The 26,836-nt window shown below is 39.7% G+C and overlaps 1 protein-coding gene across 1 annotated transcript in view; it reads left to right on the top strand.

Moving 5' to 3' along the window:
- PCSK2 (proprotein convertase subtilisin/kexin type 2) overlaps positions 1 to 26,836 on the top strand; it is a 102,407-nt gene that overhangs the window by 31,675 nt on the left and 43,896 nt on the right. Inside the window, exons 3-5 of the mRNA XM_071740228.1 lie at positions 19,030 to 19,143; positions 19,739 to 19,847; positions 21,427 to 21,464. Of these exons, the coding sequence (XP_071596329.1) occupies positions 19,030 to 19,143; positions 19,739 to 19,847; positions 21,427 to 21,464 (261 nt within the window). The remainder of the gene's footprint in view (positions 1 to 19,029; positions 19,144 to 19,738; positions 19,848 to 21,426; positions 21,465 to 26,836) is intronic.

Genomic DNA, 26,836 nt, shown 5'->3' with positions numbered 1-26,836 from the left:
AAACAAAATAGAGTTATAACAGGGGGGTTTTTTTTGTTTTTTTTTTTTTGTTTTTTTGTTTGTCGGTTGGTTGGTTTTGGTTTTTAACTTAATACTGGTAGTTACTAACCTTCAAAGGTTTCAAACTGGACGAGGGTAGATTTAGATTACATATCCAGAAGAAATTATTTCCTGTGAGGGTGGCAAGATGCTGGCACAGGTTGCCCAGAAGCCAACAAAGAGTTATAAATACATCTGAAATCATTGCTTTATATTCATTGCCATGAATATAAAAAGGGGTTTACAAAGGTCAAAGAAAGTTGATTGCAGTATTTGGAGATACAATGGAAATGAACTAAGGGTTTAGATTTAAATTGTTTCTCAGTAGTTTTCTTCACTAGTTATTTGATGCTGCGTTGGAACATGGCTTTTCAGCAAAATGGGTGCCCCTAACATCTGAGAATAGCCCATAGTAATTAAAATGCTAATATGTATGTCATGGGTTGCTGAAGTTGAACAGTGCTTCTTCGCCTTGTAAACTTCCATGCTGAAGCAGAGAACAGGCTGGGTGGAATAAAACATTATGGAAAAACTAAGAGATACCATAACATCTCCCTGTTACATATTTTTCCTAATTCCTTGTATTATATCAGCTCTGTACTATCATTAATGGTCTCTGGACAATATTACAACCTTTCTTGTATGAAGTGATAGTTGAATGGCCACATTTATGTGAAGATGCTGCTTTATTTTTTATATTGGTACCCATTTACTCTCTGAGTGCTGGAAAGAAATATGCTGTTATGTGTACAGACATAATACTTCATAAATGTGAGTAGTCTGTCGCTGTTCTTTTCGCCTTTGTTGATTCCAAGCATTATTCTTTCATACAGAGGAATATGCAGTAAGGGGTCCATGAGCCTTGCAAGTGTAAAGTCTCCACAGATGTTGCCAGATGTAATTATTATATTTTTATACTTCTGGTCTAGCAGCACTGTCACTGAGCTGATTACTGCTGGGCTCTAGTTTATATAACACTGCAGTGATATGCTCAACATTAGTAGCTGGTTCTCTTCCTCCTCACTGTGTCTCTCCTGTTTGTTTTCTTTGGAGGAAGTCCAGATGCATTTGTTGAATCCTTGTCAAGAACCTGAAAAATAAAATAAGCCACTGGGGCAAGGAAATGCCCTGGATTTTGTCTTGGAGTCTGAGGTTCAGTGATTTGATTACATTTGTTCCCATCTAACTTGGCTTTCCTATCCGGTAAATATGATAAACCCAGTCCTGAGACCATCTTCTGTGCTAGGCCACTGATTTCCCTCATTCTTATCCAGCCTTCTCCTGCAGAGCTTCTGGCTCACTGAATCACTTTTCATAGAGCCATAGAAGTTTCAGGTTGGAAGACACCTTATAGATAATTTAGTTACAATTGCCCTGCGTGGGCCTGGGATACCTCCCGATAGACCACGCTGCTCTTAGCCCCATCCAGCCTGGTCTTGAACACATCCAGGGATGGGGCATCCACAGCTTTCCTGGGCAACCTCTGCCAGCATCTTACCACTCTCACAGGAAATAATTTCTTCTGATGTATAATCAAAATCTACCCTCTTCCAGTTTGAAACCATTCCCTCACTAAATGCCCTTGTAAAAAGTCTCTCGCCAGCTTCCCTGTGGGTCCCTTCCAGTATTGAAACCTTCATTTTGTCCTACATGCAGTTCCATCAAAATCACCACTGTTGTGCCTGGAGGCATTTTTTCTCAGGGAAACAAGGAGCTGAGGGCTGCTATCCTAGCCCTTCCACTCTTTGGAGAAGCCACGTTCTAGTCAGTGTCCACAATGAGTCTTAAAAATGTGCAATACTTTTTGTAAACCTTATAGGTACCATTATAATTGCTGCTTTTTCCAACTTGGAACAAGCTGAACTCTTCTTGCAATATCCTGCCTCACATGTTTATGGATCTAATACTATGGGAGGCAACAAGCAATCTCTGGCAGAATTTGGACAAAAATGCTGATTGTCTGTTGACCAGGAGATACTGACATGGTTGAACAGTGCTTGCATTATTTCTTTTATCAAATCTGATGCTCTCCTGGGAAAATGTTCTTGGGAATTCATTTTATTTGTTTTGGAACACAACCTTTTCTAGGAATAATTCCCTTGATTACTATAGGAAGAAGGATTCCATTTGGACTAATTACTTTCAGAAAAGAGGAAGGAAAACCTCAATGTTAAACTTTAATTTCCTTGTTTCCATAGATGGCCATCACATCTCTAAATCTCAAGGGTCCTCTCCCAGGTTTCTCAGGGCATGTTGTAAGGAAAGCTAATGAATTTATTGCCATCAGACAATCGACTAACTGAAAAGGTGGTTTTCCTGGAGAAAACCATTATTTTTAGGACCTCATCTCCTTTTATTTCTGATAGTGCAATTACAAGGTAACAGAAACAGAATCTACATATTCATATTTGAAATACTGAGTCAAAGCAAAAATATTTTATTGCATCAAACAATTTGATTTAGAAGAAAAACTAGTTTAATTTTGTTTCCATGTTTCTGGTTGGAACCTTTGTGAGATTTTGTTTCATGTTCATTTTTTAACAGTTTTCTTCAGTTTTATTATTTCTTTCCAAACGAGCATCCTATTTCCAGACATCCATAAGTCTGAGTGTATTCCATAATGATGAGAAAAGTATGTTTCATGCAAGGAAAAGTAGCCTCTGAAACAAGCATCTGATTATTGGCCAGGACTCCAGCTTTCTCATGCTCCTAGAAATAGCTAACTTGCTGCTCATTTCACTTCTCTTATTTCAATCCAAATGACTAAGAATGCCAGTTAAATCCAGTAAACCTCCACTAGGTCTTTGGTCTGTAGCCTTTCTTGGAAAATTGAAGGAAAGGGGCTTGGCATGAGGTAACTGTTTCTCTCTCTGATTTGCCGAAGAGCAACAATTTGCTGAGCATCTACATCAAAAATTATTAGTCCTGTTTGGATGTTAGTGTAGGAAGCTGTTGTTATCCAAAGCTGCCTGAAGTGTTTATCACAAACAAATCCAGGGAAGCTCAGCACACCTTACCTCTTCTAAGAACATCTAAGGAAACTGAGATTTCCCTCAGTAAAAGCATGTTTATCAGCTTATCCTGTTCTGAGGAGGTGATGGGAGCTAAGTGGTGCAGTCCTCCAAGGCAGGAGGATGCATTTTTTACTCAGAGGCTATAATGCACTGAAAGCAAACAAACAAAAAAACCCAAACCCAGTAGTTAACTTGAGACATGCAGAAGATGAGCTATGAATAGTTTTTTACTTCCAGGAAGCTAGTTGGAAAAAAACCTGGAAAAGGGATACAAATTATTTGTTTTGGTTAGTTGTCTCTAAGGAAAAAAAACTTCAGCAGTGAGCAGCTTGCCATAATGAAAAAAAAAAAAAAAAAGTCTTGTTTAATTTCAGAGCTGCTTTGTGCAGCCTCAGTGGAATTTGCAGTTTAATTATGAAATGTTTTCACTGTCATGTGTCAGTGAGGTTTGGAAGGAAGTTGGAGTGCATGAAAGAATTGCAGAACCCAGATTGAGATGGAAAGGTATGAAAAAGGACCATGCTTTTAGGAGTAAGATTCAAACTGACGTCTACTGATGTCCTCCCATTCACCATGGAATAGTGCTTGCTTTTTTTTTTTTTTTTTTTTTTTAATAAAGAAATTATGTATTTCTGTAAAGACTGCTGTTTACCCGAGAATATTGTTTGTCAGAAAAACCTACCCATTGTGGTTTTCTCATTAGCACTGTACTTGAGAAGCGTGTACAAGGTGAATTACCTAGCTGACTGGCAAACAATGAATAATTCAGTGTAAGCCAGAAAGTCAAATAAATCTTCCCAAATACTTTCTATCTGCCTACAGGATAGATGACATTGAGAAAGGGGCTGCTTTAGTAATTTAGATCTCTCACTGAAACAATCTGTCTTTCCATCTGAATTAATTTGTGGTGTTTTACAGTACATAATGAAATAATTTTTAACTACAGGTTTCAAAGCATGCTTCAGATACAGATTATGCCCATTTCACAAATGCTGGAAATAAATAGAGGGGAACTTGAAATTTTCTAAAAGGTCATGCAGCAAAGCAGAGAAAAAGTAGGAGTAAATTCCAGATGTCAAATCTACTGTCCTGGGGAAAAAAAAAAAAAAAAAAAAAAAAAAAGGTTGGATTACAGCCATTTGTGGTCTTTACAGCACCTGGGCAATAAGAAAACTGAGATGAGAACAGTAGGGGAAAAATAAAAAACAAGAGATTAGTGCAGATCCTCTGAAGGCCAGAAGACTTAAACAAAGGACAGTAACCTTAAACTGTAATTACTGTTGTCATTTAGTATTTCCACATGCATGATCTGGAGGCACAGGGGAAATTACTGTGCTAGAGGCTAAGTGTAAAATAATAACAGAACTGTATGGAGGCATTTGTCTCTGGGTATAATCCAGTATTAGTGGTCCTGCCTTTGCTCCTGTCCTTGTTTCCCCATGGCTTATTCCAGCTTTTCCCAGAATGGCACTGCCTTGGCAGCAGCGGATGGAGAAATATGTTTCCCTCTGTATCATTAATAGAGATTTGAGTGAGAGGTCTTTATTCTCAGGATGCTGTAACCTAAGAAACTGTTTTCATTTACTGTTTCTTTTTTGCTGTCCTGTAAGCAAGTAAATTATTGCATAAACTATGCAAGTTATTTGAAGGAACATTCTGCAGTTTATACATTTAAAACATAAAAGTGCAGCCCTTAGCAGAGGGTAAAATCCAGCACCCCCCCTTACTTTCCATTTTCACATGGAAAGAAGCAGAAAGTCAGGGAATTGTGTGTCTTTGTGCTATTTTAGACCTACTTCAGACCTACCTTATCTATGTTACTGACCCCAAATCTATGTTGATTAGCGAGAGAAAGGTATGGTTTGTCAGAGATATATCAGTGATTTCTTAGCAATTAGGGTTGTGTAGGTGTTGCCTGATTTTTATTATAATATTTGCTAATGGAAATCAGAGTTCTCTTGAGTCTCTGCAGGTAGGAAGCTGACATTTAGCTCCTCTCAGTTCTCCTGCCCACCTGCCAGGAGCATCAGTATAATACCAGGACAAGGCATCTTCTTAGCATGATCCCAAACTGCAGCATTGCCTTCAGGCCAAGATGAAGGACTTCTTTGACCGTATTTCCCTCAAATGAGGATGTGGAATGAAATTATAAATAGAGTTTGTAGCCTTTGTGAGGTGATTTGAAACCTCTTTTAATACATTTTGCCTGATTGAAACTGCAGGCATTTACCAACCTGGACTAGAGGAATTAGTAATTCTGATGCAAAACGTAATGAATTATTTCTTTGGGATTTATATGGGGTTATGTAGTCCTGAGTAAAATTGAGAGAGGACATAGAGGAGCAGGAGGGAACTTTTCCCAGTTTGCCTTTATTATTTGTTATGAAATTTGAAAACAGGAAAGGATTATTTTCTTTTGAGACATATTTTCTATAAGCACCTCAGGAAACTATTTACTAAACAACATAGTAGCTTTCCAGGACTCTGTTTTCATAACTGATCTCAGGGAGAAACAAACAGAATAACCATCTGCTTCCCTTTTCCCAGCCCAAACCATGATCTCAGTTACTTGTGTAAGGTACCTTGTGCTTTCTTCCTCTCTATAATTTTCCTGCATTACAAGTTATGTTAAAGGGAAGATAAATTCCTCTGGGCAGTTTTCATCCCCTATAGGCAAGGAAAAGGGTACCTGGCTTAAATGGGAAGGAAAAGCACCTGAAAGAACAACACATGCCTCAGGTGGGGATGACACTGGGATTTTTTGGGGATATTTCTGTGGAGCACACAGGCACTTACGCTGACCCTTCCACAAGCTCCAAGACAGAAATTCAGGAGAGAAGACACCTGTGAGATACCATTTACTAGGGGCACCATCAGTGCACCTACACAAGGAGGTCTCCAGGTTATGTCTGTGTGCCATTGCTGTTTGCAAAACCTGAACATACAGATTCTGAAGCTCCAGCTTCAGAGTGTACACCTCCTCTAGGCACCCCAACTTACTCATTCCCCTTCAGTATCTCAGCATCTTTTCTTCACCAGTGGGATGCATATTCTGATGTGATTTGTTTTCTTTGGAAACAGTCATTCTCCCCCAAAGCAGAGCACAGTAATTTGTCCTCACAGGCCCAGCCCAGCAAATTTGAACTTGAATTTAACCAGAGGGAGGCTTTTAACAGTTTTTCTCCTCACAAAGATAGTGTTAAACACAAGAGATAGCCACTTCTCTAATTTGTAGCAGTAAAGTCTGAAGTAATTTCACTGAAATGAATGAGTGAGTCTGTATTTACCCTTGAACAACAGGAGGTGGGACCTGAGTCTTAGCAGTTCTGAAGATCTGAATCTCATACAAGAAGCCCATACTAAACCTACCCTGTTGTTCCAATGTGGTGGTTTCACCAGATTTTTTTTTTTCCAGTGGTGATACTGAGCTTAGCTATTCCTGCCTCCTCTGCCCTCACTGTTAGTTCCTCGGATACCATTCCCAGTTTTCTTGTTGCAGGGTTACCTGGTGATGGGATAGGGAATGCGGATGCATTTAAAAAGAGAACATGCAAAGAAAGGTATTGTTTCAAAGCTAGAGCATTTATAGCTGCAGTTCAGTCCAGCATAGTGTGTGATGAGATTAAACGAGATGGAATAACTTCAATTGGATTGACCCTTCCTGAAAAGGAAGTGAGGAATGATAAGGGACCTTACCCAGTAGAGAAGATGGTAACATTGTCCTTTTCAGGGACCTAAGTGTTTTTTCCTACTTTTTGTTCATGTTTCCTCATTTTGCAGAATATTGTTTCTCTCAGTCTCATAAAATGACATATTGGGCTGCAACTTTGGCTGTTTCATCCTTTATATAATTCTGCTGTACCTTTGGCAGCACTTCACTGTTGATTATTTTCCTTTCTTGGTGGTCATTCGTAGGTACAGCTCATCTTGCTCTTAAAGGAAAGGCCCAGAACAAAGTACCTCATCTCTGACGTTGTTGTGTTGCCAACAGCTTGCCAAGTCCATGATTCTGTCATTTAGCACTGGATATTTTGGACTCCTTCAGACTGCAGTGGCCCACGACATGTAGGACTTTATATCCTGATCAAGGCATCTGTTCAAAATGCCATAAAGTCAATCCTTCTGCTGCAGTAGTTTATTTCCCTGGTTCTCACTTTGGTTATTGTGTAAGTAGTGGTAGTCTCAAGCCACTTCTTTGGTGCCTGCAGAAGCAGAGGTTAATGCTGGCTATTTGGAAATGTGAAAAGTCCCTAAATGTGCATGCAGCAGGCACTCTTAAAATTAGCCAGGGATTCGTCCTTTTTCATACCAGAGAAATGTAATTTTATCAAGGAAGCTTTTCTGTGAAGTTTTTATTCTGTGGAAACCATAAGATGAATTGGGACTCAAAGTTTGGACACAAAGGGCTATTTCCATAGAATTTGCATGCATCATTTTTGATTGCCTGCTGTGTGAAAACCTGAGCAAATTATTTTCTTCCATGATTTGCCAAACGTTTGTCTCAATGGAAATTAACTAGGAAGAGTGAGAATTATATAATGTGGATTGCAGTTTACAGAAGTTCATGGAAATCTTTGGTGCTAAGCAAAAGCATATTTAGTCTTTCTCTGTCTTCAGTGGTACAGCCTTCTTTCAATGCATCTGAACAGAATAGTCCCAATTAATATTGATACAAATTATGCATGTGCATTGGGAGAAAAATATACTCCAAAGTCTAATTATTTTATGCTAATAACTGAGCTGAAAAGATGCTCCCTCATTCCTGGCCAAAAAAAAAGTAGCAATAGTTCAAAGAATGTGCAGCAGGATTATAATTTTTTCACTTCATTTAAACCAGCCTGTGCTCTGACCCAGTGGGGACAAGGGAAAATTCTGGCACCAAAATCCCTGCTTGTGCACATGCAGCTCCAATTAATGAGTTTTGCACTCTTTGGGAGCCAGTTTTCATTGCTCTAGGCAGTGGATAAATAGAGGGGCCTGTGACAAATCTGAACCAGTTATATGTCCTGATCCCTGGAAGTCAAGACAGACCCCTTTTGTTTCTAAGATTTTTAAAAATAATTTAAATTGTGCAGATGTGCTTTGGAGGGATGCTTGGCCAGCAGCCAGCGGGACAGGCTGCTGCAGAATATGGGCAGTCATGTAAAAAAGCCTCTCTGCTGAGGGGCTTATGGAGAAAACCCATAGAGAATATTCAAACAACACTTCTGTCCTTTGTACTGCTGTCTCTGTGATAAGCTAAGGACGGTTTCAGCTGGGATAAGCTTCTGAGTGTATTAATACTTGTCTCGGTCTCAAAGGTTTTTCTCTTCCTATTGATTCTCTGTGTGCCCTGTCACATTAGGGCCAGCTCTGTATCCCATTGTGGTATTTCTTCCCCACTTTTCTGACCCCACCACTGCCTTGTGTTATATCTGCCCACAATCTCATGCTAGATGTGTACCCTTTTGCCAAATTACTTCATGTCATTTTGACTTCCTTGTCAAGAAAAGAACTGCAGAGTTTGCCCAGGGGGAATGTGGAGATAGGTTCATTGGACTTCTTAAGCCAGGCACGCAGCAGTTCAGGGGCAGATGGGTTGTTTTATGCCACTCTGGCAGCCAGATTCTAGAATAAGCTTGGAAAAGTGCCCTGATGTAGATCTTTCTTCCTTGGCCATGTTCTCTGCCTTGGTGCCAGGCACCAGGGAGCTCTGCAACTGTGCTTTCTGCAGGCTCTGTGATTGAAAGAGAGCATTTGAAGATGAAAAAAAACATTTCTGATGTATAGCATGTCATGGCAAGGTCAATCCTTTAGAAGTGTTGCATTCAACACTGATTTGAGTGAAGGACAAATGTATACAACATGGACTGTTTCTTTCCTTTTTTTGTAAACCAGTGGCTTATTTCCTGATTTTCCTACCTTTCCTCTTGATACAGAAATTATTCCAATGAAACCGTTCTGTTATGATGCTTCCTCTGTGGCAGATGGCCTGTCCCTGGCAGCTGTACGCTGCTCACCCAATACTGTACAGCAACAGGACATAAACCTCTGCTGATTTTATTAACAGGCTTTGTGATGGGCACCCATAAACCTCTGAATCTTGGAGCTGCAGAAGTGGAATTGCGTTAAACTGTGACACAACCTTTACGGTGTGCAGTCCGACTGATAGAAATCATCAGTGGCTTCCTACTGGGCTGGGAAAGACATGCATGGGCTCAAGCTCCCTGTCTTCTCTGTCCAGTGTATTTATGGCAATAAAGAAGTTAGCTGTGCTATAAACAGGTACTCTGCTGTTAAATGCATGAGCAGATACATGGATGTGAGCAGCAGCATAATTGTAGTTTTCCCTCTGTCGTAAGAATGGCTTCTGTTCTGTGTCTGGCTTCTAGTTATGAAATTTCCTGAGAGAAGACATTGTACAGCCCACGTAATTCCCACCAGGTGGCACTTTAGGAAGATCAGTGGCTTGCAATGCTGTATCTCATCTCTACCGAGACAGCAACAGAGCTCTGAAGGTGTTAAAAATGGACAAGAAAGGCTCACTAATATATCACCTCCACTCATGCGAGCCTTGAAGTTTAAGTATTGCAGGTTTGAAATATTAGAATAAGCTTAGACTTTTTGGCAGTTGTTGCTACATCACTCCCGGCTTGGCAGCTTTGTGAAAATAGGCTTTGTGTTTTATTAAAGCTAAATGGGCTCTCTGCAGATGTCATTACCACCTGGCTGGGGAGGTGTTGACAGCAGTGGGCAGCAATCAGCACTAGCAACCTGCCTGGAGGGTGCAGTGGGGACCTGAGTCACAGAACCAGAGACTGCAGGAGATGCCACAAGGACGTGTGCCCATTTGTGATGGCCTCTTCTGTCTGCACAGAGGTGCTCCTTTCCACATTAACTGAGAGAGCTGCCCCTTCAAGAGGTATTCTCCCCAGATTCAAACCGTATCATTTGCTCGCACAGCAGAGAAAATAGGGAAGGGAAAATTGTTTTTACATAATGACAGCACAGAGAAGGTTACAAAAGAGAAGGATGGTATTCTGCAGGGCACTCACAGGGTTGCAGCCGGAAAAAATTAATCAAAAAGCACTTGTGCCCTTTCTGAACCCAGGTTTGGGAACACTTAGATTCTGCATGATTGAGCCAACCTTTTTTTTTCACCGTTATCCCATGGGTCCAGGTTCTGAGGACCTACATAGAGTTTTAAGTAACTTGTTAAATTCAGACTTTACGAGATGATTTTAAATCAAATTGATTTTTAGCTTGGTTCTTGTGCTTTATGTAAGAAAACATCACTGGCATGACTCTGCCTTCCTTCCCTCCTAGTACCATTGTACCATTTTCATTCTGGGAAGTTACTTTTCAGCAGAGATTCTGGAAAAACTTTGGAAGGAAAATTTTTCATTGGTGATGGATCCAGTGGAGCCCATCTGTTTGGAAGAGGGCCATGAGCAGCAGAGGAAGCTGAATTAAACCTTTACAGCATGAGAGAGGACCCTCAAACATCTCCCACTGCTGTTAACCATGACTAAATGCTGTCACTGGGCTTGCAGGGCAGCTATATAAAAATAATTCTTTTTTTTTTTTACTTAGATGCTGCTTAGAAAAGGAGTGCACACAGTAAGAAAACAAAATAAATGGTATAAAGTATGGGGCAATATGCAGTTCTTCAGTGACTGTGACATTATGGCATATTTACTGTTAATGTGGGAAGGGGATAATCTGTGCCAGTAATTTCATGAGAGAAAATGTGAATTGTATTTTTCCTAGCAGATGTTTCAAGGCAAATGATGAGCTATTAGATGAAATTTGAGTGGGAAGGGTGCTGGGGAGAATGAAATGGAAGCATGACAAGTTATAGCACAGGTCAAAAGCCAGCTTTTAAGTGCAGAAGAACTTTGGAGACTAGAGGGTTTATTTTCAGTACTTGCTGCAGAGTTACTTTAAGATCATATCCTTGTTGACTCAGTTTCTCTAAATGATGATGTATATTGCAAGTCTTTTCCACGCTCTATATATGTAGTGCACTTAAACATAATGTTTGTAAAGCAAACCAGTATATTCAGAAAGAGAGGATGCATGAACTTAGGGGTACAGCTGCCACCAATTATGCTTTATAACTGGAAATGTATTTGGGCTTGGGCAATAGCATAAATAATCACACATTTACAAGAAGTCTTATCTGCATCAAGGTGGGTCCAGGGTACACTTTGACAAAAGGCAATAGTTTAGCCTGTCAGTTGAGTCTCGCCAGATAAACCAAACTGGATGGATTTTCTTCTCAAAGGGAAATTTTCTCACAATCCCCACTTACCCAGAGACTTTCTTCGTTAAATAAATTAACTTAAAATCAACAGCGTTAGAGGCATCTTTAGCCTATGAGCACTCCTGTTCCCTTGGGATGTATTAGATATTCATCACTTGCATGGAATCAGCAACCATTCTAGTGGAATCTTTAAAAAGTATGTTATATAAAGGTGGGCTCCGTGGTACTTCTTGTATGGCCAGTGAGCTATTGTGGAGCAGGAGGAAAGTCCTTTGCTGGAAAATTGCCCAGGAATATAGGAAATACTCCAAAGTTATACATGAACAAATGATGACAAAGAGGGAATTATTAAATTGGAAGACTGACCATCATGTGTACACCTCTCTTCATTACACTCTATAGATATATCCAAGAGATAGGCTCTGTGCACAAAGGTTTGCAATCTTAAAGATGAACTGGGCTGATTCCCATTTAAACTAAAACCCTTTTATACCACAGAGAGGCTGTAAGCATAACTTAGACCTTTTTTGGATATCACCTGAAAGGTTGATGATGGCCTTTGTAATAGATGAAAATCACTCCATGAAAAGACTTTGACTGCTGAGAAAGACTAAATATATGAGTTTTTTCCAAGTATGATGTTTGAAGAAAGGTATTCTTCAGTACTTTGCAAAGGGATGGAAGGGAAGGGAAAACAGTGACAGTAACTTATTTTGCAGAGAAGAAGGGGCAGTCTGCAGTCAATAGTGTTGTACATGCATGGGGCCTTATTTTCTGTCACTAGGCATACTGTTGTTAACGCCTGCCCTGAAAGGTTCTTGTTCTGATTGATTTGGAGCAATGGATTGGCTCTGTGGCCCAGTGTAAGTGGTGAGACAGTGAAGTTCAAAGTTTACCCACAGGCTGCTGATAAAAATGTCCCTGTGGTCTGCAGTCTCTCCAGATCCACTGGAGAGACTAATGCATGTTGTTATAGCCTATCTCTGGGGATTTTTTTTTTTTTACAGCAATCGTTGATTTTGTAACTGAAATTACTGTCCTGCTGTTTTGCAATAGGGCATTGTTTGAAATATAAAATACTTTGCCTTTTCTGCCTTTATATAACATACAACATAATGTCAGCTGTTCCTGTTGGAATAAGAAAGCAGTTTTTCATTCCTTTGGAATTTTCTTAAGATTTTGAAAATCCTCTCTTGTTGGCTTGTCTAAGCAGTGAAAAAAATGGAAATAAGAAGGGAGTTCCTAGAATAGCTATCACCTGTGATAGTTTAGATCCTGATATGACACTCATGCCAAAGCGAAGAGATAGCAGAGGTGGGAGGCAGTGCACTGTATATGAAGATATCCAGGGCTTTGTGTCAGGCCTTCCCCTTGAAAAATTCTATCCTAGAGCGACAAACTTATCAAAGATGGCATGATACTACAAAATTCTGGCTTACCAATTGGAATCATAGAATTTTCAGGGTTGGAAGGGACCTTTAAGATCATCCAGTTCCAACCCCTGTGCCATGGGCAGGGACACCTCCCACTAGGTCAGGTTGCTCAGAGCCCCGTCCAGCCTGGCCTTAAAAAGTTCCAGGGATGGGGCTTCCACCACCTCTCTGGGCAGCCTGTTCCAGTGTCTCACCACCCTCATGGTGAAGAACTTCTTCCTAATATCTAATCTCAATCTACCCTCCTCTAGTTCAAATCCATTCCCCCTAGTCCTGTCACTACCTGACATCCTAAAATGTCCCTCACCAGCTCTCTTGCAGGCCCCCTTCAGATACTGGAAGGCTACAATAAGGTCTCCTAAGAGCCTTCTCCTCTCTAGATTAAATAAACCCAACTCTCTCAGTCTGTCCTCATAGGAGAGGTGCTCCAGCCCTCAGATCATCCTCGTGACCCTTCTTTGGACACACTCCAGCACATCCATGTCCCTCCTGTAAAAGGGGCTCCAGAACTGGATGCAGTATTCCAGGTGGGGTCTCATGAGAGCAGAGTAGAGGGGGAGAATCACTTCCCTTGACCTCCTGGCCACACTTCTCTTGGATGCAGCCAAGGATCTGGTTGGCTTTCTGGGCTGCAAGTGTACACTGATGGCTCATGTTGAATTTCTCATCCACCAGCACCCCCAAGTCGTTTTCCTCATGGCTGCTCCCAAGCCAGTCACTGCCCAGCCTGTATCAGTGTTTGGGATGGCCTGGATCCAGATGGTCACATGGCATGCCTCGACTTGTCATTTGCCATTGCAGGCCATCCATACTCAGCATTCCTTTTACACTGCAGCCTAAACAGCTCACTTGCATTTCAAAGTAGAAGCTAGAGGAGTGCTATTGATTGCTTAGCTGAGCAGGTTGAATGTGATCTACGGCCTGCTCTTACACATTGATTCCTTGTCTCTTTACTTACTGCTTCCTGAATGTCACTGGACTGTGAGAGGCCTGCTAAATGGACAAAAATATTGATTTATTTTCCCCTTCTTTTATTTTTTGAAAGCTCCTTATTTACCAAGCACTGAACTAATATCAGGAAAACAAAAGGTCACAAAACAAGGCAGAAGCAAGTCAGGTCTTGCATAATTCTTAAAAAAATATGAACTTGGTTGAAACACAAGTTCTTTAAATTGCTTCTATCAAGAAAGGTTAATTGCCTGAGTCGAACCTTTGAATTCAGGCTGTTCACCTTCTCATTTTACTGTTGTCTGATTGATGCTGAACTTCTGGGGTAGTTTCCTAAATGGTTGTAGTGTTACAGTTTTCAGTGGATTTTTGCAGTTAAATTAGTGAGCAGCCCCAACTATACCCGACTTTGCTGTGCAAGTCAGTCAGTAATTGTCAGAGTTTAATGCTGACGGCATTTTACCCATGGTTTATTCTACTGGGAATACACCACTGGGAAAACACCACACTGGGAGTGTGGTGTTTTTGTAACGTATCCAGAGAGAGGAAAAAATTCCTCAAAGAGTACAGTTAAGCTGGAGTCCAGGAAAAGTGAAAAGACATCCCAAGGGGAGATTGACTGGGGACACCGAAAGTGTCCTGACACTTTAGTATCTGATGGTCTTAATATAAGTTAGTAGTGTTTTTAATATAAGTTAGTAGTGTTTGTGGAAGCAAATGGGGCTGGTTAGAGAAAATGGAAGACTGGAATTTGTCCAGAACATCTAAGTATAATAAGTGAAAAAAAGCAGTTGGTCCTTGGTATTTAATGACACTGTTTCAAGTAGTAACAGACCAAAAAAAGAAACAGCAAGGTAGAGGGATGGCTAAGAATAATGAAAATTTGACATATTTTACAGTGGGCTTGACATTTCCCAGAATTGCATGCAATTCTCAAGCTGTCTATGCTTGTCATTATGAAAATAGCCATTTAAAAATGCATAAGGCAAGGATGATACAAGTATTCATGGAAAGATACGCATTTTTGCTTTCACAAAATCTTTCCATTTGAAAACGCTGTTCTTCATCTGTCCTTTATTTAGAAATGACATGGAAGGTTGTGTTGGTAAACTTCATGTTTCAAACACCTTTTGCTTCAACAGCTGCCACATCTTTGCTATAGCAGCTCTCACTTTACCTACCAAGAAGTAACTTGAGTCCCTGTGCAGAAAACTCCCCAGGGATTAATGGATACAGGCAGAAGAGGCACTTGGAGAGTCTGATTTCTTAAAAAATACAGACTATCATTTTCAAACATCCTACTTCTCTTTCAGAAGGAGACCTATCTTGACTCGGGCTTTACAGAAGAAAAAAACATTATTTAAGTTGATCACCTCACTGCTAGGTTTTCTGGTTTGGGTTTTTTTTCTTTTTTCGAATGCCATGGAATTCATACCTACTGTATATTATCACTGGGACTGTCTTTTTCCTCTGGCATTTGGCCCAAATTCTTGTGTTCAGAAGTTCTTGATTCTTGAGGTTGGGTGTACTGTTCCCCTTTGGTGCACCTGCTGGTATTGTTTAGTAAATCTGTCATTTAGGCTCAATATGACAGTCATTTAACTGCAGGAGCTCACCAGAACAATTAACTCTCTTCTGTCAAAACGAGGAGCTGATTATTTTGGCATTCACAGGAGCATAGAGCTCAGTTAGAGTGCTGCAGTTGCTGGCCCTCACGGAGCAGTATTGCAGTCAATTGGTTATTTTGTTAATTTGTTCTGCATCAGTATCCTGCTGGTTTATTATCATCCAAGTGACTTTTTTTGTGCCATGCATAAGTACAAATATATTAAAAATCAATACTTGAACCTTTTTTTCTTGTAAGGATCTCATCATCCATGGGCTATCTTGTTTGATACACACCCTTCACTCTGATTATGGTGTGGCTAGCAACTTTTCCATTGTTTAGTCAAATACTAATAAATAGATGCTCCAATACTGCTCGCTGCTTAATCTGCTATCCTAATGAAGAAGGAATATATGAATTAGCAAAAGCTTTTATTGCTGATAAGTAAGTCAGATTTTGATACAGTATAATACATGCTGTTTTAGTTAAAAAAAATCTCATTCTTTCACTAGTTTCTAATAAGTATAATGCTTCACAGGCTCAAGAAATTTAGAGATGCTCTTATAAGAAGCCTTAATCGTATGAACACTGGTTTTCCTACTTCAGTTAGAAAAATAAAAATTTAAAAGATGGCATGAGGTTGCATTGTGTATTGGACTGGGGGCTGGATTCCAGTCTGAACTTGACACAAGCACAGGAGACTATGGCTATTATAAGATCAGAATGTTTTTCTATTATTTTCTACCATTGCACATGCAAAGATGTTCCTTCCTGTATGTGTTCTTGAAAGATATTGCCTGTGGCATGGTATTATGGTATTTAATGCATTTATTTTATTGATGTCATAGGGAAGCCTGCTCTTTTTTAAGAAGAAAACCATAGACAGAAACAGAATTAGATGTGGTCCCTCTCCTGATCTACACTTGATATGAAAGCACAAGTTTCCAGCTCTGGAAAAACACCATTTTTCTAGTGTAGATACCCAGTTTGCAAGAAGACTAGGATTCTCCCAAATCAGTTATTTATTTAAATATATGGATGTTGTCTGCTCCTTGGGATGATTGCTTTCTAGACACATTTTCATCATGAGAAAGGCAACTTCTTGCCTCATGCAGGGTAAGGTCCTTATACATGGCAATTGTAAATGAGGCAATTTGTCTCTTAGGTAAGGAGGAAGCTACCAAGACCTTCCCTAAACCTTTTGTCTAATTTCATGACAGAAATGCATAATATTTTCTAGATGTGATTGTATGGGTTATGACTGCTAATGAACAGGAGGAGAAAACGCTCGTTTCAGTAGTAAAAAAGAGGCCTCAGAATTTCTGAGACTGATGCATCTGTGGATGGTAACAACCCATGCACCTTTTCTTCATGTGAAATATTCAGAAAACAGAGTGGTTTTAGTTCAGAGAAGGTTGTACCTCCTTGAGGCGTGTATTTCCTCGTCTCAGGAAATTATAACATAGAGAATAAAGTATATTTTATCGTGAAGATGGAGCAAATCAGACAAATGAGATGATTCTGAAGAGGGAAACCAGTCTGTCCTATTTCTGCAAATTGCTCAACCACTTTCTCCAGGTTGTCTTAAAGAAAAGCCAGGGATCTGAAGCACTGCTTTTTCATTAGTAAAAATCCTTTTGTACTAAATCCTAAATCAGTGCCTTAATGCAGGAGGTCCTGCAGAGCCAGCAAGCTTGTGTGGGAGCACAAACACATTAAATCTTTTTCTCTGGCATCCTTCAAAGGGAGGGTTGGCTTCTGTTCATAATTATTTTCTGTCGTGACAGCTTGGGGTTTGCAGTTGCAAGCAGAGATGCAGGGGTGGTGACGGAGGAAGGCAGAATGACAGGTGATTGCTCTGTTGTCTCCATGGCATCACTGAGCCTTATCTTAGAGGTATCAGTGTGCTTATACCTTTCTTTGCTCTGTACAGCTCCCCTCATATGGGTCCTGCTTAAACATTATTGTCTTTCCAGCTTCTTTTGAGTATTAGGTTTTTTCTTCCTTTTCAGTGTGCTCTGCTTTTGATCAATCTGCACAAGTAATGGAAGCACATGTATAAATGAAAGCACCTACCAATTCAGAATTTTATCGTTTTGCACCTTTTGTTAAGGAGATAGAATCCATACAAGTGCATTTTTAGAAATATTCAGTGCTGCCTTTTCAGGGCTTGTGCAACCCCATCTTTCTCACCAATAGCTGATACTAGGTTTTCAGGGTTAAAATGAAGGAATATATCTCTCTGGAAAATGGCTTTTAGTCCCTAACAGTTAGATCCCAGTTTCATCTCAGCCTTCGGCACCTCACCAAGCAATGTTTTTTCAGGCTTCTGCTTTAATTAACCAAGACAGGACACCTCCAAGAATGACTCAACTGACTCAAGATCTGGTTTAGCATTTGGATTAAGTTTTCCTCTGTTGATTTTGACTGACACAATATGAGTGACCGTGACACATCGATGTAGCTCCTGTATACGCATTTTTAATCAGAAATGCCAATGTCACACATGTAGAAGAGGTTCTCTGAGTTATTAGACTTATTTAATAACCATGAATCTCTTCAAGAAATATTAAAAAATGTTAGAAGTCTTACAGGCTTTTTGTTGCAGCTCAGGGTATGCTCAGTTTACGCTTTTAGACATTCTTCTTCGATCAAGAAGGCTAGATTTTCTGTATATTTTAGTTAGATGCTGGGACTCTTCATGCTATCTCAGTTCCAGGTGTTGAAGAGTACAAAAAGAGTATGCCAAACTTGACAGCACTTCTGCAAGGTATGGGAATATATTATCACATAATTTAAATCCAATTACTACCATCTGGTGGTCTCCCTTAGGAGTGCCCTTTTACAAGGGTATAAATAAGATGATTGTGGTCTGACATATGTAGTTCCTGTGCCCCAAGATATTTGTGTGTCTAACTCTTATTATTTTATACAGTGCTTACTTAAATGCTTTTGTGGATTTGCTGTTCATAAAGAAAAGGCTCTCTATAAAAGTATGGCTACTTGTGTTTCATGACCAGCATTTTCATTGCTTACACTTCAGCCAGTGTGGTCGGTTTAGTGACTTTTTTGCCACTTAGTTTTTCCTGTCAGTGTATTTAATTAGCACTTACTTATTGCAAGGATAATACCTGAAAATATATCACTTTACAGGAAATGTTTTTGAGAACCTCAGGAGTATGATGAAATCACACAACACCAGATTTTTCTCTCAGCAAACCTCTTCCTTCTGGCAGAAAAGGCTATCTAGTACTCTGAAAATGCCCTGGAGAAAATTTTGGAAAAGTACAAGCATGGTTGAGACCTACATCCTCATTTTGTCAAATGCCTGCAGGTTGAATCAGTGACATATTGAGAATTAATTAAATAATTTTAATAACAACAGTGTTTTGATTATGGTGGCAGTGAAAAAGAAAAGTATGGCAAGAAGACCCATTAAAATAATGATGCCTTGATAGAGGCTCTTTCTTATGTAGATTGTTGGATATCTAAAATATGTTCAAGCTGTAGCTTTCCTCTGGATAGGAACCTTGTGGGTGTCTCTCCCTGACACAGCCATTGTTGTAGTCCTGGAGGTTTCTACCTCTGCCATTTTTGACTGAATTCCATCACTGATTTAAAAGTTGCAAATGATTACACAGACACAAATAGGATGGTTTCATAATCCTTATCTCTCATGAAAGCAAGGCTAAAAAACCTTTGTATATGTGGTTGAGCTAAAAATGTAAAATATAACCCTTCCAGGTAAAGAAAGCTGTGCAACAGGAAGGCTTCAGCAGAAGGAAGAGAGGATATAGAGACATCAATGACATTGACATCAATATGAATGATCCTTTATTTACAAAGCAATGGTACCTGGTAAGTTTTGAAAGACAATCACAGTAATCATAACTAAATAATTGACGTTCAAGCCATTCTATACTGTTGCAGTGTTTTCCTAGACTTCTTTCCCAGTATGTCACAAGAACTTGGGAATGGATTCAAGGCTCAGTCCTGTCGTTTTTAACTGTACATATTTTATGCTGGGACCCAGCACATTTCAATAAATTTCGTTTCAGTCAGTGGAAAGATTCTTAGAAGGCTTGAAAGAGGAACTGTATTTCCTGCTCCTAAAAATATCTCCGTAAGATCGTGTGTTCTAACTTTTGTCTGGATTCACCCAATGCCCTAACATGTTTAAGTAGAAAAGTCCTTTTTTTGGTCTAAAAGATTCAGTGTTTAATCAAATCTTGTAAACAACAAAGAATTGAATTTACCTAGGGTTGTTTTGTTGGGTTTCTTTTGTTTTACCTCTGCATTATAGACGTAGACACATTTACATACAGGTGAGCACTCCAAAACAAATGAGGAATTCATGCCAGAGATACATATAAAGGTACAAAGAAAAATTTAGTTGCTGTGAAAATGCATGTGTCAAGTAAAAAAACTTCTTCCTTTTTCACTGATTTATTAGATTAACACTGGTCAAGCAGATGGGACTCCTGGACTTGATCTTAATGTAGCTGAAGCATGGGAGCTGGGATACACAGGGAAGGGAGTTACAATAGGAATTATGGATGATGGTAAGTAAAAACTTGATGCTAATTGAGTATTTTAATTATTTGGGGTTTTTTCCTATGTAATCGTAGTTAAAAAAAAAGTTTTAAATAAGTAAATTATTTATAGTGGTGAGACTACCAGCCTCCATAAAGAATTTGAGATCTTCAGGAAAAATGTTATTAAGACTTCACTAGGGACACTGAAGCATGGATATCCAAGCATTAAAACCAGTTTGCAGTTATCACTTAGATATCTTCTATGGCACGCTATAATGGCAATTAAACCAAAGGAAAGACTCCCCTTGACTTCTGACTGGGGAATGTAATTGCCATGCAAAAAGTACTTAAGAGACTGTTTTCTGGGTTACATTATTCTCAAAGTCATACTTGACAGATGAAATAATTAAACACTTTCATTCTAAATGTCAATAAAGAGCTGAATATTAAATATATAACTAATTTGAGGCTAAGATCAGGGAAGCTAAAGATAAAAGGTACAGTTGATGTCACAGCTGTCCTATTTGTTAGTTCCTTGCTGGACTACAGTAATTTTGTGCAGTTTTTCATCACTTTTCTTTGGGCCAAGTTTTGAATGCTTTCATTTTAATAACTAACTAAAATTAATACTAATAAGTAAATAATTAAAATGTCTGAATCCATATAAATAAAATGCCTGATTTTCTATGTTCAACTGAGATATAGTCTCATATAACTGTTCCTCAGCTGCTTAATCCTAAGAGAAGTTTTTTGTAGAGGTAAGAAAGACTCAGAGATCTGTATATTGTTGAGAGATAAATCTCACGTGAGAGGTGATCTCTCGTGTGATGCCATGAGAAATCACAATTTCACTGATCCCACAGGGGCAGCTTTCAGAATAGCTAAGCATGACTGTAATGAGTTTGATGACAAAGTGACCTTCAGGTCAAATAAAGCTGTTGGCCCATCAGATCCAGCTTTTAGAGAAAGGGGTAGTTTGCCTTATTTTCACTTCCAGTAACCCTGGAAGAGAGCACCTGAGTGGTTCTTCATGGAGACTTTTGTTGTCCATCTACCATTTGGATCAGTAAGGCTCTCCACAGATGCAGAGGTCTCTTCATGCTAATCTACATAAAGGGGAGTAATCAGAATAATTGGGATAATAATACAACAGTCTCCTTGCAGATAAAACTGAGCATGTAATAGTGTGGTGGTTGGAGACATGGGGCAGAGTAATGATCAGAAGGTAACATGAGATGGGTGGCCATTGTCATTTAAACTAATCTTGGTAAGTTAATAAGATCTAGTCTAGAGAAGTCTAGTCTAGTTCTAGAGAACAGGTCAGTAACTTTTGTTACTTGAGTTCACCTGTTCAACTGGCACCTGGATTTTGACATAAATTAATGAAATAAATGAAAACTCCTAGATAGAACTGCATCAGAAATGAATGGTATCCCCATTTAGAAGTCCATACTTATAAACTGGGATCTCACTTCAATCAATTGCATTGTTTGCCATGGTAATTTTCCTATGGTTGCAAAGGAAACTTCTTTTTTCTGTGATCTTTAGAAATTTTTGTTGAAATTCTTAAACCCTTTTTTTCTGTTTTGTCATTATCTTATTGCAGGAATTGATTATCTGCATCCTGACCTTGCATCAAACTACGTAAGTGCATGCTGACCTTTCCTGTAAAATGTGGATTTTCTTATTGCTATAGTCCCTTTGCTACAAAATTTTAGATATTGGAATAAGAGTACAACTGAATTTCCTATTTTACACATGATATGTTTCATGGTGAAAGGCTAAAAATGGGGCTGCCTGTGCGAGGAATGGAAAGGTGACAAGGCTCTTTGGGGCGGTGAATGACAGTGCTTCCTCACATGAAATAAGCTGCAGCTTGTAATGTTAGATTTAGGGCAGAAATAAGTAACCTGGGAATTGGCTCTAAATCCTGCTATTAAGATGCAGAGTGCACCTGTCACTTGGAGGGCCACAGAGCTGTGGGCTGTGGCAAGGCATGCACTAGCCTTTGAAAGCTCCAGGAACAGCTTAATTCCTTTATAAACATGTGATTTGATCCAGGGCTTCAAAGCACACACTTGTGGGGCAGATTGTGTATTCTCAGCACGTGCTGTGCCAGTTGATTGTTCCTCAAAACTACCTCGGGCTTCAGGTCTTTGGACTGGAGGGCTTTTACCACTCTTAGTTCTTCCAGGCTTAGTTCTTCCTCTACCCCTCGTTGACACTAACACTCCTATCTGGGCCCCTACCAGGGCTCCCAGCACCCCTGGACTGTAGGTTGCCTTTGTGGCACGCTGCTCGCACACCCTGCTTGTGGTGGCTCCTTGGGCAACAGGCATCCAGAAGCCACAGACCCTTTCTGGGAGGTGTTTACTGTGTCCTCTGCTTTAGGTCTTGCTCTTCTCCAGAAGGCTTCTTCAGCTGAGCAATGTGGGTTTGTTTGCATCTGCAGTGCTTGGCACTGGTGTGGGCTGTGCCTTGAATACTGGGGTTCAGCTTTGGGCCCTTAAGGACATTGAAGGTTCTGGAGCGAGTCCAGGGAAGGGAGGCAAAGCTGGTGAAGAGTAAGTAGAGTACTCTGTTAGAGTAAGTCTTACAAGGAGCATCTGAGGCAACAGGAGTTGTTCAAGCTGGAGAAGAGGAGGCTGAGGGGAGATCTTGCTGTCTCCAACTACCTGAAAGGAAGGTCTGACAAGGTGGAGGTTGGGCTCCTCTCCCAAACGACAAGCAATGAAACAAGAGAAAACAGCCCCAAGTTGTTCCAGGGGAGGTTTAGAATGGATATTAGGAAATCATTCTTAACTGAAAGGTTAATTAAACACTGAAACAGGGTGCCCAGGGAGGTGGTTGAATCACCATCCCTAGAGGTGATTAAAAGAGGTCTGGATGTAGTTCTTAGGGACATGGTTTAGCACTGTATTAGCTTAATGTCTGGACTTGATCTTAAGGGTTTTTTCAAACCAAAACAACTCTATGAGTCTATGAAAAGAAAAACAAAGGCAACTGGAAATTTTCTTAAAACTAGGAGCCATTCAGGTATAACAGCTCCAAAATGAGAAAGAGTGAGACAATTCTCTTACGTATGTGCAAATTAAAAAAAAAATAACATGTAGGAGAAAAATCTACTTGTTGCAAGTAGCAAAGCACATTTGGTAGAGAATAAAAAAATGGCTATAGAATTTGTTTACTTTGAGCTAGGAATTTGGGAAATAGCTGACCACAGAGGTAAAGTGCAGGATAGGCAGTTTCACTCATTATGAGCTGGCTTAACTCGATAACAGCTAATTAAACTCTGTGCCTTGACTGCAAAATTCTCTCCCAAGAGGAATAATTCAGTAGGATGTTCCCATAAATTGATACAAATAAAGAAGTTTGTAAAAGGCAACCTTTTTCTTTGCAGGAATTATGCTCTGTATGTATGTTCTAGCACATGATCTGGGCAAAGCACATGCTTTTTACTCACTTTTCAGCACCAGGTTTGCTCAAAGGATTGGGAATATTCTGGTTCTAGCAGTCATGATTCAAATAAACAAAATCTGCACACTGTATCTGAGATAATGTCAAATATGAACAGTTCTGTTGTTATCAGCGAACCTAGATTCATACTAAGAAAACAAAAATAGATTTCTCAGTAGTACAGTGTTTTCTCTTGTAATTCTAAAAATATTTTCTGTTTGGATAAATATCTGTCAGCCTTAGCAGAAAGGTATTGGTTTTAGAGTGACAATATTGAGTATTCTGGAAATGATTGGAAAATGATATGAAGAAGGATGAAGCACAGACATGATGGTAGAAATCAGAAAATAATGGAACTGGAGAGAAATCTGAGAGTTCAGAAAAGATATATTGGGATGAAAAAATGGGGAAGAAAATCTGCCTGGGTATGGTAGCAAAAAACCTTTTAGGGCAGTTGTGAAAGACTTGTGAAGAGACTGATCTTGAGATGGGAATCCAAACAGCTTTGTCCAGGAATTACTTTACCTGAACAAAGAGCTTCCTAGTAGTGGCACAATGGACCAGGCTGTGGAGGGGCAAAAGAAGATTTTCTGCCCAAATTTCTGGCAAAATGCAGAATTAGGCCTGGCTTGTGCCTGGCAGATCAACAGGCAGGCACATGGAAGAAAAGACTGAAAAACAAATGACTGGTTAGACAGTCACTAAAGGAGCACCAGAAACCCCATCTGAAAACCACAGTTTTAAATGAGATACTGCTCCAAATGCTTAAATACAGAAATGCAAAAATATAACCTGTCACACAAAATCTGTGCTTCATGTCTGTCACAGTACTTGGGGGGGAGGAAGCAAAAAAAAATCAAGCTGGAGTTTGTATTGTTCTTCTTTTTTTGCTTAAGATTCACTTTTAATCTGTGCTGAATATACCAGAGGACCCAGCAAGGAAATGTGCTGATAAATTAGCACACTATATGCAAAGAGGCTACTGAAAGGGTAATATTGGTAACCAGTAAGAGGTGCTGGCACCTCCTCACACAGAGCTGGCTGGAGCTACTGTGTCTGAGAGGTGGCTGGATGGAGAGCAAGGTTGACTCTTGCTCCCACTGCTAAAATCTGCCATCTCCTCCCTTGCCCAAGTGCAGCACAGTGGTTGCAGAGCTTCCTTCACCTACACTTGGCCTCTCCTCCTCTGGCTCCAAGACTGCACAGGTATCATTGAGTCCTCAGAGATCCTGCTCTGACAGCATCTGCTGTGTCTCAGAGACCAAGGGTGCCTTTTTTCCCAGGAGGTATTAATTTGGGCATGAACTAAAGAGGGGGATTTAAATTTGGCTGAAGGAAAGATCAGTTTAGACAAAAATGCAGTGAAATGAGTCTCTTGAGGAATGAGTTGTTAACTCGCTTTGTGCTGGCAGAGCAATTGCACTCATCTTTGTACTATTCCTATACCACACATTTGGTGTTCCAAAGTGTGTGCATTCTGGGGCAGCTTTCAAGTTACACTGTTCATTATTAGGAAGTTAAAAGCCTATAGCTTATGTTTCTCAAGTGTGTTAATGCATGCATACCCTGGTGATGTCTGTACATCTTGCTTGGAAAATTGGGAGCAATTAGAAAGTCTCTCAGAGGTGGTTGTTGGGTTTTTTTTTTGGCACTCAAGCATTTTCAAATATAAAAACCTGGCACTGATTTCTCAGCTTAATTTGACTTTTTAATTTCTATTTGCTGGTTTTCTTACTTGAATAGTTTAATAGGGGTTAGCACTCAGGCAAAATGGAGGGTCAGAGAAAGGAAAGAGCTTTCTAAAGAAAAATAACAATTTGTGTTTTCTCCTAGAAATTGCTGAACTATGACCAGTTGTATGGAATGCACTTAAATTTGTATTTTTCCTTTTAATTTCCAAGCTTTACTGCTTGAATAATTCGTTTCTATTTTTAATGCATTTTATTACATGGAAAGGAGCGTGCCTGCTCAGGGTCTGGGTGGACTGTCCTCCTAGCACTCTCCCAGCTTGCTGCAGTATAGCTGCTTGCTTTTCTGGAATCAGAGGGTTATGGCAAAGCTGGAATTTTCCATTCTGCACCATGAATGCAGAGAGACTCATTGTCAAATGATCAATATTTTCTTCCAAGCCTTGGAAACCCTGCAGAGGTTCAGCCTTCAGGAAATAATTTTTTTTCTCACAAAAAGAGCTCTTCATTACAAAGTGATAATTAAAAAGCTGAAGCCTAATATACTTCATGGTTTTCTTTCAACTCAGACTGTACATACAAAGCCAGCAATTTTCAGGGCTGAATTCTCCAAAATCCAGCATCTGACTGAGAAAGAGAAGTGAGGTACTAAGGGCTGCATATTAGCTATGCCTAATAAAAGAGGAGGGGGTGGGTGTCTACATTACAAATTTTGGTACATTTTGTCAAAGAAAGACCTGAGGGACCAAGTGGGGATTTGTTGTGTTGTGAATAGAAACATTAAGCTCATCTCTCTTGTATTGCAGTACTTTTCTACTTTGCCAGTGTCTGCTGGTGAAGGTCAGTGTAGCTGCATCATCCCATTTACAGCAGGGAGCTGATCATCTCGAAGTGGGTTTGTCCCTGATTACTAGTGAGGAAAGTCAGGATCCCACCAGGAGTAAAAAATTGCTGGTTTCAGTGTCCTAACTCTGCCTGAAGCAGAATGCTTGTTTTAAAAAATGGAGAGGGAAAAGAGAAAAAGACAAACATTTACAGTAGGAAAACTTCAGGTGACTATGTGAATATGTGGCTTTTTTGTTTAGTACTGATGCTTGTAAACTGAGAATCATGCAGCAGTTCTTAGTAATAGATAATAATATGAAATATTTAGATGAGAAGAAACATTTTGAAATCTGTGGAATTGCACATCTGTAATGTTCACAAGCAAACATGAAGTCATCCCAGCAGCACTTTACTGCTGTACTTTCCCTAACTTTCTCTGTATCATGTACAACCTTTCAGTCTTTGTCCTGAGGCCCCTACCAGCAGTCACTCAAGCTGTACTCAGGAAAGCATTTGCTGAGCAAAAAAAGCCATGTGTAAGGAATGAGGGAAGGCTTCCCAGAGTTACCCTGTGTTTAACTGAATTTTTCTGCCATTCCTTATTGATGTGTGTACAGCAGGTCATCTTGCTGCCTTCTCCTTCCACTTTGGTGACATCTCCAAAGCAGTCTCTCTAACAACTTTTGGTAATTTGTCACTAGCTAATGTGGTAACAACTTCTCCCTGCCTTGGTGGGAGGCAAACAGCAGCATATTTTTAGAAGAATTATCTTATCACATAAGCGGAGAAGCAGGGAAGTATGTTCTACTTCTGTTCTGAGCTGTGATTTCTATTGTTTGGTAGAGGAACAAAAACATTATTGACTAATCTTTACAGCCACAGAAGAAATAAGAAATAGTACAGGCAATAAATTATACATTGCAATATGTGCAGCGAAGCTTACAAACAGCATAAAAAAATCTTTATTTTAGAAAGTCTCTATTTCCTTTGTTAGCATGAATTTCTGAGTATGCCTTGGCCTCCCTGCATGCTAGCAAAAGGACCAGC

The sequence above is a fragment of the Heliangelus exortis genome, chromosome 3, assembly GCF_036169615.1.
Source record: "Heliangelus exortis chromosome 3, bHelExo1.hap1, whole genome shotgun sequence".
Taxonomy (NCBI): Eukaryota; Metazoa; Chordata; class Aves; order Apodiformes; family Trochilidae; genus Heliangelus; species Heliangelus exortis.
Note: the sequence above shows the minus strand (reverse complement) of the source record. Positions and strands in the feature narration are given on the sequence as shown.